We start from the raw sequence: 12,901 nt of genomic DNA on the forward strand, positions 1-12,901 counted from the left end.
CCATCTGGATGGAGACAGAGGAGGAGTGGGGGAGTAGAAAGGAAGTGAGGTAGGGGAATGGGAGGAGAGGAGGGAAGAGAAACTGTGCTTAGTTTACAAAATAAGTTTAAAAAATGATTTTAAAAAAAGAAAGAAAGAAAATGGCCCCCAAAGGGAGTGGCACTATTAGGAGGTGTAACCTTGGAGTATGTGTGGTCTTGTTGGAAAAAGTGTGTCACTATGGAGGCAGGCTTTCAGGTCAAGCTCAAAGCTCAAGCCACGCCCAGTGTCTCAGAACACTTCCTGCTGCCTATGAGTCAAGATACAGGACTGACTCTCAGCTCCTTCTCCAGCACCATGCCTGTCTGCATGCCACCATGCCGCACCACAACGATAATGGACTAAACCTCTGAAAATGTAAACCACCCCAATTAAATGTCCTTTCTTTTTAAGAGCTGTTACTGTCATGATGTCTCTTCACAGCAAGAGAAACCCTAACCAAGACAGAAATGTACAAAGAAAAAATATTTAGATAATTACAAGATAGAACAAGCACAATTTTAGTTGTCAGGTTTTTTTAAAAAAAAAATAACATTATTAGGGACAATTCAGTTCCAATGATAAAAGGGCAACTGACCTTACAGTTCAGATTTTCCCTAAGAGCTACAAAGCTGACTTCCTAAACAGCTGCTGTGTGCCACACTGTGAAGCCATGAATGGCGCAGGAGTAGAGCATCTGGTAAATATTCTCATATGGAAACTTTAGGAGTTCCACAGAGGAGGGGTAACCCCAGGTTCCACAGAGGAGGGGTCAGCTCAGGCTCCACAAAGGAGGGGTCAGCCCAGGCTCCACAGAGGAGGGGTCACCCCAGGTTCCACTAAGGAGGGGTCAGCTCAGGCTCCACAAAGGAGGGGTCAGCCCAGGCTCCACAGAGGAGGGGTCACTCCAGGTTCCATAGAGGAAGGGTCACCCCAGGTCCACAGAGCAAGGGTCACCCCAGGTTCCATGGTAGAAGGGTCACCCCAGGTTCCACAGAGCAAGGGTCACCCCAGGCTCCATGGTAGAAGGGTCACCCCAGGTTCCACAGAGCAAGGGTCACCCCAGGTTCCATGGTAGAAGGGTCACCCCAGTTTCATGGTAGAAGGGTCACCCCAGATTCCATAGAGGAAGGGTCACCCCAGGTTCCATGGTGGAAGGTCACCCCAGTTTCATGGTAGAAGGGTCACCTAAGGTTCCATAGAGGAAGGGTCACCCCAGGCTCCATGGTGGAAGGGTCACCCCAGGTTCCATAGAGGAAGAGTCATCCCAGAATTCTGGGTAGGTTCTTCTGGACATGTGCAGATTTGTCAAGTATAATGAATGAATGAATGAATGGTTTCACAATGAGTCATTTAAAAACTAACATATTTTTGGTTCTTTAAGAATATTAGCTGAGTTTCTGATCTCAATTTTTTCAAGTATTTTAAAAATCATACAATACTTATATGATAACAAAAACATCTCTAGAACCAGGAAAGTTCAGAAGGCGAAGACTTCCGAATCCCCAAATCAATCAAATACCAGGTAAGGTCTCCCTGTCAAACAAGGTCACCAACCTGCTGGGCTGCTTCTCCATTCACCAAGTGGGGCATCATGGCCACCTCCCCGTTGAGCAGGGGTGGCAGTTCCAGGGGGATCTGGTCGGTCATCATCATGGTGACGTACATTCATGGAGAATTGCCCTCAACTTGCTATCTGCAAGAGACAAGAGAAACACCCATGCTTACAAAAATAAAAAATAAAAGGCCCATGACTACAGTTATGAGCAATCCAGGTGTTCTCTGTAGGAGTCCATGCACCCTTGTCACAGAGCGCTGCTGGTAAGTTTTATGTCCATCCCCACAGTGAACCAGGGAAGGACAAGGAAATAAGCAGAATTCGAAGACCAAAATCAGGCTCCCAGAATTTTGTTCAAAACTTTAAAACACGAATAATGGTAACAACCCCACCCCATTTTATCTGAGGATAAAATGAGATTGCATTTTCTAAAATAATTATTATGTGTATGCCACATGTGTGCAGACACCGCAGAGGCCAGAGTGTTCTGTCCGGTGAAGCTGGAGCTACAGGCTAGTCGTGAGCCACCCAATGTGGCTGCTAAGAGCTGCACTGAGGTCCTCTGCCAGAGCAACAAGTGCCTGTAATTTGGGGTCACATTTGAAGACAGTAAAAATGACAACCAGAAACTACAGTGGTCATCATAAGGTAATGACCAAAACAGAGGTTACATTCCCAAAGAACTATACTTTCCCTTCCATCGAGATCAACATAATTTAGAAGCATTTAACATGAGCAAACTGATGTTAATACATACACTGGAGCCTCAATTATCACGTAAAAAGACTAAGTAATCTGATAATCACCCATGTTTTAACTATTTCTCCTTGATCATTTCTTTGAGTCGGACACATAGGATCTCTCTTTCTCAGACACTCTTTGGGCTCCCCTGTATCTATTTCACACCCAAACCAGCTGGGCCCCAAAGCTGATTCCCTTGTTTACAAGGAATAAATGAAATTCACACTATATTCAAAATATCATAAATTCAAACGAGCTTTTTTTCTCTTCCATAATTGCACCTTCCTCGTGTAGTCGGTGTGACAGCACACCAGGAAGAAAGTACAATAAATCCCTGGGGAATCACAGCTGTTCCACAAAAACTACATGTGTATTCATGCACTGTGGCACGAAAAGTCTGGGAACACGGAAACATCTGTGTGTATGTGCACGCATTTGCATGTGTGTGATATATATAGATCACACACACCGAATTTTAAATAATTTCAGAAAAAAATATTTATTTAAAGGCCAAAGTTTTATCATTCATAAAAACTCCCTCAAAATTACACATTCAAAGCTATTTGACTAATGAATAATTTATTGTTAGTGTCTCACTGCAGGCTCACACACACACACACATGCACGCGCACACACACTGCAGGCCGGCTTACAGTGCTGTATAGCGGGGCTACTGTTAAGTAAGAAGTAGTCTCTGCTCTTTTCCCCTACTCTTCCCATCCAGGAGCTTCCGGAAGTTGCTGGAGAAAGTGACGGTTGACTCTGCCTTCTCTCTTCCTCACTTTCTGCAGCAATGAGCACTAGGTCCTCTACCTCCTCTCCCACTGAGATGGCCCAACATTCCCTGGACCATCTTCTAGACTACACGGAACCTGAACTCTCTGTTGTCACCCAAAGGCAGGAGTAAACCAATGGTAGGTACTTCCCCACCCCACCTGGACCTGGTAGGTCCTGGAATTCCCACCAATATGTAAGAGTATAGAAAAAAAAGACAGATGTTTCGGAGGCTAGGAAGGAGGGTGCTGGGAGAATGCTTCCCTAACCAGGAGGGTGCTGGGGGAATGCTTCCCTAACCAGGAGGGTGCTGAGAGAATACTTCCCTAACCAGGAGGGTGCTGGGAGAATGCTTCCCTAACCAGGAGGGTGCTGGGGGAGTGCTTCCCTAACCAGGAGGGTGCTGAGAGAATGCTTCCCTAACCAAGGTCTGCTGACAGCCAACGCTATTTATGCTGCACATGGTTCAACACAGCCAACTAACATTGTTTAAACTGGAGTGAGTCTTAACTAGACACAAAATTCAAGTATTCCAGGTCCCCTAGGACTACAGAAAAACTCCACACCACCTAGTCTAAGGCTGACAGTTCATTCTAAAAACCTTCCTGGCTTTCTTCATGTTGAAGAAGCCTGTTATCAAGAAGACATGGCCTACCCAACCCCACTCAGCAGGACTCTCGCACATGAGTGTCCCAGGACAGAGCTAGACTCCAAGTTCTGCAAGAGTGGGTAAGGTGTGATCATAAAAACAACTCCTGGAAGATGCCCTCTGACTCCCATGCACGGCATGGCATACACACAAACAAATACACAGCACACACACAGAGAGATCATACATCATATATAAAATTTTAGAAAACGATTAACTTTATCTTCAACAGACTATAAGGTAGGAGACTAAGGTAGAAGAGATAACCATGCAGTCAGCATTTAAACAGCCATTTCTGTGTGAGCACACATGGGGAACTCACCATCTGACCAGAATGCAAGGCAAACACAGAAGCAATCGGCTCTACCCAGATACTTAAGGCAACCACCTATCACGTTGCCTCTAAAATTATTCTAGGACAGAAACAGCCTAGCACCATGGACCCCAGAGAGAAGAGACAGGCAAGCAAGAGGACTGCCCAAGAATGAAGCGTGTGCAGGAGAAACGTTAGGATAAGCAGTGGATCTTTTGGTGGAGGCTTGCTATCCAGCAGCATTCGTCTGTAAGGATTTGGGGTGGGAATTACAGATTCAAGAGCAGACCACACAGTTTTCATAAAATAGGGCCGGAGCCATTATTCACAACAGTAAATTCATTCATAAGAGGGTGACCTGCCTGGGAGCCCCTGTAACATTCTGGGCTTAGGTACCCAAAGAAACTCACATCTGCTTTGAGGTGTTTCTTGTGATTTCTTTGGCTTACAGAGATGAGTCATGGCTATGTAGCACAGGTTGGCCTCCAACTTGTGAATTTCAAACATTCCACCTCCACAGTTAGCTCCTTAGAGTTGTTATACTCAGTCTCTCTTGTGTCCTATATCCCAAGCCCGCTCTCCTTCCTCCCTCCCTCCCTCTCTCTCCCTCCCTCTTCCTCCCTCCCTCTATCTCCCTCCCTCCCTCTCTCTCTCTCTCACTCTCTCTCTCTCTCTCTCTCTCTCTCTCTCTCTCTCTCTCTCTCTCTCTCACACACACACACACACACACACACAAGTGAGCACACGCACACAGTATTAATGATCACTTTCTCTCATCTCAGGACTACACTATAAGTCTGGAGTCCTTTACTCTGGAAACCCAATTGTCACTTATATACACAGAAGAAGAGCGGTCTCTGGGTGAGGCCTCAGAAACCCCTCATACACCCTAAAACAACATCTGCCGTGGTCACTGCTTCCTCATCAACTTCAAGAGCAGCTGAGGGGCCCGTGTGCACTCTCTGGTGAAGATGGACACCCGAGTCAGAAAGTCTCAGGAGTAGCCACCCTAAGAAGGGATTTGTTTACTTGCCGTCTTCCCAAGAGACGTGGATTTGAACTAGACAAATCTACCTTAAGATTCATGTATTTTAGTCCAAGAAGCTCCAAACCCACAGGATCTACCACCAGTCAGGAGATCTCACACTGTATGGTTAAAGGAGCCCATTAAACTTTACATGCTACAGATCCAACCAGAAGAAATAAAGTGGACCGAGTCTAGAGCATACTCTCTACTGAGCTCAGCGGGCATGTGCACACAGCTCCCCAGTTCCCTCTGTATCTTTCTTAGACCTAGACTTCCAGCTTGAAAGAATCTGGTAACAACCACAGGCCTCACAACCTTTCCCTTTCACCACACAACGAAACACTAAAGCCACAGTGCTTTGTACCCAACCAGTTGTGATCTGAATGAAAGGGGCAGATGCCACGTGAGCCCTTATGGTCACAGCTCTTCTCCTAGGAGAGCACATCCCTGGTTTGCTCCTAGCTACAAAACGCCCACCATTAGTTCCTGAGCTCCAAGAGTGGGGAACAGGCACTCTAGAAACGAAAGGAGCAGCTCCTCCCTGTTAATAATTAACGCCTTTGTTAAAGACTACCTTATTTTAAAATAACTTCACCAGGCCCGCCAGTTTCCCCATCTCTCTAGGCATTTGGCTTGGTGCCTTTTCTCCTTTCTTTGCGCTTTGGCCCTCGTCTAGCCTATGAAACATGAAAGTCAAATCATGAAAAACCTGATTTGCAGAAGAGATCTGATGACCCATCTCCAGAGGAGCAACTGTACACAGGAAGAACGTCTTCTTAGAGGGCAAAGCCTGAAGCACTGCTGAAGTTCTTATGTCTGCAAAGCTACCTTCAAATTAGTAACAAAATGTCCTGATCCTCACTCAGTGGGCCAATGACCCAAATTTCCATACATTAATTCAAGATGTGAGTTGGCAGTACAGTGCACAAATTAGTTTCAGATGACAAGAGAAAGAACAACAGAACACCACCAAAAGGAGCAAGGTAAGGCCACCAGAGCTCTAGGAGCAGGGCCAGGATACAGGAAGAGCAAGCAAAGACAAGCAAAGGCTCAGGCCCAGGCTCACCTCCCAATACGCTGGCCCCTGCGCTACGTAAACCCACAAGTCAGTTTGAACTTTTGCTTCCATGACCAAATTTCAAATGCAATTATTTTTTGCACTGTGTGTGTGCCATGTATGTGCATGTGTGTATACATGTTCAAATGTGTGTAGACACACATGTACAAGTGCATTTGCAGACTATTTATTGAGGCACAGTTTCACAATGAACTTGAAGCTTGGGAATTCTTGCTAGTCTATCCAGCCCGTTCACCCCAGGCTTCTGTCTCCTCACCCCACAAACGCACGTTCCAAAACCAATAAACACAAGGACCTAACAGGAACTTGCAGATAACCTCAAAGTTGATGCTCAGACGTCACTGGTGTTAACTTCTAGTCCACTCACTCCACAGAGCTACTTACTATCTTTTCAATGAAAAACAGTCCAACTAGGCACTATCAGACAGACTAGATACCATGAAAATAATCAAATTCTACATGCTACATGTTTGGTCTGTAGTCTAAGGAACATACTGATGATGGGCTCCCTGGAAAATTCACAGCCCGATTCAGATTTCATGAAAGGCTCCTTCTCTGTTAAAAAATACCAATGGAAGTCAAGTGAGACAGTATGACCTGGAGTCCCACCCGCTCAGGAGACCAAGGCAGGTGAAGAGCCGACACACTGGTACAAATCGGTTCTAATAGTGAGACTAGCACAGGCCAAGTCTCTGAAAACTGTGACTGCTATACCAGAAAAAGGGTCTAGCTATCTAACACTAAAGCAGCCTTTCTAATGGTTCTTGGAAATGGGGAAAGTATACGTGCAGACACTTGTGAAAGCATCAGAAGCCAGGGAGAGGGGTTATGCTGTTGGGGGGGGGGGGGCTGTGCTGTTAGGGATGGGGGATGGGGAGAGAGGGCTGTGCTGTTAGGGATGAGGGAGGTCTGTGCTGCTGAGGGTCGGGGAGAGCTGTGTTGTTGTGGGGGGGGGGGGGGGAGTTAGGAAGGCTATTGAGGAATCACTATATCGTATATTTTCTTTTAAACTAATTTAACCATGAGATGGCTGAGGTTTTACAAGACTGACTTCTAAATCGCTTCCAACAGAAAAGCAAAACCTAATAAAACTTAAGTAATGACAGACATTTGTGCAGCTGATTTATGTGTTTATGTTGAAGTTGTAGCAAAAAAACAAAAATCAAAACCTGACACAGAATCACAGAGAAGAAAAGGCTGCACCCCAGAGCCTCCCCCATTCAGGTGCTCGCTCCATCCAGAGGCTGCCAGTCTCAGGACAGACAGCTTTTTTCTGTCTCTTTAGCAGCAAGCTTCAGAAAGAGGGCCAGGAAACCAGCCAGAGCCTGCTTTACGCAGTTCTGAAACAGAGGCTCCAGCAGCACCTCCATTTCCCTCTCCCCTTCTTGACCAGATACTACTTGGAAATGTAAACCCTTGACTGCTAATTCTGACCTAGAAACTCTGAAGATGTCTCCATCCTATAAGCCTTTCCCAGCAAAGCTAGCCTGTGTGTGTGTGTGTGTGTGTGTGTGTGTGTGTGTGTGTGTGTGTGTGTGTTTGGCTTGTGTGTACCATATGTGCACCTGGTGCCTGAGGAGGTCAGAAGAGAGCATCAGCTCCCCAACTGGATTTTGGATGATTATGGACCAATGTGTGGTTGCCGGGAATCAAAATCGGGCCGTCTGCAAGCACAGGTACTCCTAATCACTGAGCCATTTCTCCAACCACCTAACCAGGGGTTTTTAACATAAAAACTACGAAAACAGTAGCAGAATCAACAAGGGAAGGAGGAAAGGATTAAAACAATATAGAAGTATACTGCCATCTCCATTACCTCCAAACTCCTAAGAACATGTGCTCATCCATGCACACACAGCCGCTTAGACCACGTTCCTGAAACACAGGGCTTCCCCTGCCTCTTCCAGGAGCGCTGTGCTATTTTAGCACAGTGGCCAGCTCAGCCTTGTGGAATTCCAGTGTGGCCACCAGGAGTCTGATGTGGGGACACGGACATTAGATACGAAAGCCCAGGGGTAGTTCCATGAGTTTCCTTGAACTATATCTTTTTGTGTGACCATGAGGAAAGGTAGGCAGTGCAGGTAAATGCTCCCTTTACTGTTTCAGAAACCAAATTAATAGATGGAGGGAAAAGAAAAGGATAGGAAAACAGAGACAGAGGGGTGACCGCAACTGAACTTTCCCCATGTCAACTGCTGAAAACAGCTCAAGGAACCAGGGAGGAGAGGGGAGGGGAGGGGAGGGGAGGGGAGGGGAGGGGAGGGGAGGGGAGGGGAGGGGAGGGGAGGGGAGGGGAGGGGAGACTGATGGGGAGGCTGTCCCAACACTAACTCCTAGAAAACAGGAGATCTAATATGGAGTTTATCAGCCATTGACTCTAAAGTTGAGTAATTAATTTTGTCTTTTATAAAGTAACACAATAAGGGATGAACCTTTGAAGGTCCTTTCTGTTCTTAGCGCCAATTCCCTACCATGGTTACTGAATATAGATTAAACCAAAGCTAGACTCAAGAAGGAGAATCTGAAAACTTCCTGTCTGTCTTCCTTGTTTAGGAGTGCCTTCAGTCTCCTTATTCAAAGGGAGGAACAACTCCACCGGAATGGTGAAAACCAAAACACACTCAGCATGCTGTGCTCGTCCTGGCTGCTGTTTCCGTGCCAGTGAAATCTAACTTTACAGCTGAGCTCCACGCTGCAAGAAAGACACTTGCCATGGCTTGCCACTCGAATGAAGGAAGGGGAGGTGATAATTGTTCATGCAGAAAACCTCTTGAGACATGAGCAGTACCTGGAGGTATGTGCCCAGCTGGTTGGTTGAGGCACGAATAGTCTGGAATTTGCCTTCTTGTCTGATATGTGTTCATTAGTGAAGTCAAGTCACTTGTCTGGGAGAAAAAAATCTTAACCTTAAAAACATTTCAGCTTTTTGCATCCAATTAGAAGCACAGGAGGTTTGACAGAAATCCCGTGAAACTGAGCTCTTCCCATTAAAAATAACACTATAAATAGTCAAAATGAAGGACAAGCCCTGGAGAAAGGGCCCACTTGCTCTTGTGAGAAAGGAGGGTAACTGACTGGTTGGCTGCGCTGGCCCTGTCTTCAGCAATCCCCACATCCATAGGTGCGGCAGGGGATAGAGCCTAGCCTGCTCCCCACATCCACAGGTGTGGGCAGGGGATAGAGCCTAGCCTGCTCCCCACATCCACAGGTGTGGGCAGGGGATAGAGCCTGCTCCCCACATCCACAGGTGTGGGCAGGGGATAGAGCCTAGCCTGCTCCCCACATCCACAGGTGTGAGCAGGGGATAGCCTGCTCCCCACATCCATAGGTGTGAGCAGGGGATAGAGCCTAGCCTGCTCCCCACATCCACAGGTGTGGGCAGGGGATAGCCTGCTCCCCACATCCATAGGTGTGAGCAGGGGATAGAGCCTAGCCTGCTCCCCACATCCATAGGTGTGAGCAGGGGATAGAGCCTAGCCTGCTCCCCACATCCATAGGTGTGAGCAGGGGATAGAGCCTAGCCTGCTCCCCACATCCACAGGTGTGGGCAGGGGATAGAGCCTGCTCCCCACATCCATAGGTGTGGGCAGGGGATAGAGCCTGCTCCCCACATCCATAGGTGTGGGCAGGGGATAGAGCCTAGCCTGCTCCCCACATCCACAGGTGTGGGCAGGGGATAGAGCCTGCTCCCCACATCCACAGGTGTGGGCAGGGGATAGAGCCTAGCCTGATCCCCACATCCACAGGTGTGGGCAGGGGATAGAGCCTGCTCCCCACATCCATAGGTGTGGGCAGGGGATAGAGCCTAGCCTGCTCCCCACATCCATAGGTGTGGGCAGGGGATAGAGCCTAGTATGCTCATGCCCAGGATGTGAGGGGTTAGGACAGTGCTCACAGACGATCCCTTCGGTGACTTGGCTTTGATCACTTCTAAGCAGCTTTGCTTAAATCATACACAGTGCAGTCATGGCAGAACTCAGAGTTACTCGGGAAAAGTACTACCTTCAGGAGGAAAAACGTGCTAATATAAGTCTCCATTAATATGCAGAGGTGGTTTTCAGAGTACCCCCCCCCCAGCCAAACCTTCACAGAAAAAAAATACATCACTATTTACATACAATCTTATGACTTCAAATGCACATTGCACATAGTCTGCAAATATTAACTGAGGGGAGACAGGGGCTTATCTACAGAAAGCTTACCAAAGCTTGTTGGCTTTATTCACTGTATCGAATAGCGTTTAAGCAGGGATGCTGGAATAATTAGACATTTTTATTGGAACACCTAGATTCCAGGTCCCCTCATACCACAGTAACTCCCACACCCCTCTCTGCCATCCCAAAGATGACAGCCTAGCATCACAAGAACATTCCAGAACTATGAGCCCTTCTCGCACACAGCAAAGCCAACTTGGTGGCATACCTTTTCTACGGACAGCAGTGATGGAAAGAATGTATTGTCGGTGAATGTGGAGTTTCATGTACATTTCCTATCCTCTTTTCCATGGGCCGATAGACGGTAAGCTAGATAAGGGCCGTCTGAGAGCCACCTTGAAAGCCTGCTGGGTGGGGGTGAGGAAGTCAGACACCCCGCGCTCCCTACCAGCCCAGCTCCTGCCTTAGCCAGCCTGCAGCAGCCTGCAGATACAGATGCCTGACACCCTGAAAGCACTGTGAGGAGCCTTCTGTACAGTGCACAGGCTCCCTGACTCTCAGGATATCTACCTATAGCGTAAGTGATCGGTTCTTCTAGACTGTTTCATACCACCAAAGCGCACTTTCTGTCTCCACCAGGAGATCACGTATGAACCAAGTTCATGTGCACACGATCTGAGCATCCATCTGGGTACTAACAACCAAGGACAGCATCCTTTCAAGGGGAAGGGTCTTGTGAACAGAATTAATGGATTGCTTTCTGGAAGGGTGTGGAGGAGTTCCACAACATTCCTTCAGCCTGCTGTCAGAGCATCTTCCACACTAATTCCATGTGGCCTCACAACACTCACATGAATAGTCAGCACCGTTTTCATGACAACCAAGTCATCTGCCCAAGGAGAAGCAGACCAAAGTGCACACGGCGGGTGGGGAGCCAGGCTCTTCGGTGACGCTGGAGCTCTAACAACGACGGCAGACTGTGAGCTGGCGAGTTTGACGATTCGATGAAATGGACGCAGTAGACAGAACCCAGGAGTGTGCAAGTGAATTCCAAAGACACCCTAAGAGAGTCAGCCTCCCCTCCCAGCCCACCCCGCCCTTCTGCAACAGCAACTGGCTTCCAGCTTCAGGTGAACCTTTACCAAGACAGAGATTTCATCATTTCACAGGCCATTTTAAGACATCTTAAGGAAAGCTAAACAAATCCAACATACACTAACTTAGCCCAGATGGCGGAAACTTAGAGCAGAGGGCGGAGAGAGAGAACCCAGTGGGTAAAGGTATTTACTTTTACCTAGAGACCTGAGGTCTATCCCTGCAAACAACACAGCAGAAGGAGAGAACCAATTCTAACCTCTGTCTGACTGTCTGTCTCTTTCTGTGTCTCTCTCTGTCTCTGTCTCTCTCTCACACACACACACAGAAAACGAACATGGTGGAAGGAGAGGGCCAATTCTAACCTCTGTCTGACCGTCTGTCTCTCTCTGTCTCTGTCTCTCACACACACACAGAAAACCAACATGGTGAAAGGAGAGGACCAATTTAACCTCTGTCTGACCGTCTGTCTCTCTCTGTCTCTGTCTCTCACACACACACAGAAAACCAACATGGTGGAAGGAGAGGACCAATTTAACCTCTGTCTGACCGTCTGTCTCTCTCTGTCTCTCTCTCTCTCACACACACACACACACACACGCATCATACACATACACATGCAAATATAGTAAAACTTAAAATATAGTAGAAAATGGCATAAATCAAATTATAAAAGACTAAAGTTTGGCTTCTGTAATGACTAGGAGGTGTGTCATCATCGAAAACAAAATTACAGGACAGGGGGCAGCTTTGCAAGTTACTGACTGCTGGGGAGTTGTTCAAGCTTTGCTACAAAAGTTCTCAAGTTTTTAGGGCCTTGTATCTAGTACATAGAAAAAACGCTTGGATGCTTCTCTCTATAAGAAACAAACTAATACCGGCCATGTTCCACAAAGGACTTAGACAAAAGGCACCTTCTAAAATAACATCAGTGAAGCTGACCAGATAACCAACCCCTAGCTAACAAACACCACTGTGTGCCAGGACCTGTTGCAGGAGTCTAAACTACAGGCCAGAGGGTAAGTGACATTGTAATGAAACACTATATGGGATTAGGTAGGAATCAGTCCACACCAGACTTCTGGCAAAACTCCATGCATGTCTGCAGCCCTCCACTCTGCCTGAAGCCTTTCATCTATAAGCCCCATTGTCTAAATTTAGTTTCTCAGCTGTGGCCTCTCTATTATCTTTGAAATCTGGCAGGTGTTGACAAGGTAAATATCTGCAGAACATGCCCCCTGCCTTAATCTTCACTTTAAAATAATATTTATTATTTTTAATTATACATATGTGTGTATGTCTGTGTGTGGTGCCCACGGACCTAAGATCTTCTGGAGTTAGTGACTGCAGACAGGTGCTAGGAACTGAGCTCGGATCCTCGTCAATAGTGTGCTCTCAACCACTGAGGCCACTCTCCAGCACGCACAGTCATTTCCAGCGGGGCCCGACTTCGGTCCCATCGCCTCTGTGCCCGCCAGGCTGTTCAGTGTAGCT

General features: G+C 47.2%; 1 protein-coding gene across 4 annotated transcripts in view; it reads right to left on the reverse strand.

Annotated features, from left to right (window-relative positions):
* The window catches only part of Fndc3b (fibronectin type III domain containing 3B), a 291,727-nt gene that overhangs the window by 221,949 nt on the left and 56,877 nt on the right, over nucleotides 1-12,901 (reverse strand). For all 4 annotated transcript variants that reach the window (XM_075950510.1, XM_075950514.1, XM_075950511.1 and 1 more), the window contains exon 2: nucleotides 1,576-1,714. In XM_075950510.1, coding sequence (XP_075806625.1) covers nucleotides 1,576-1,686 — 111 coding nt within the window. In that variant the 5' untranslated portion in view covers nucleotides 1,687-1,714. The remainder of the gene's footprint in view (nucleotides 1-1,575; nucleotides 1,715-12,901) is intronic.

This window comes from Microtus pennsylvanicus, chromosome 16 (assembly GCF_037038515.1).
Source record: "Microtus pennsylvanicus isolate mMicPen1 chromosome 16, mMicPen1.hap1, whole genome shotgun sequence".
NCBI classification, from domain to species: Eukaryota; Metazoa; Chordata; class Mammalia; order Rodentia; family Cricetidae; genus Microtus; species Microtus pennsylvanicus.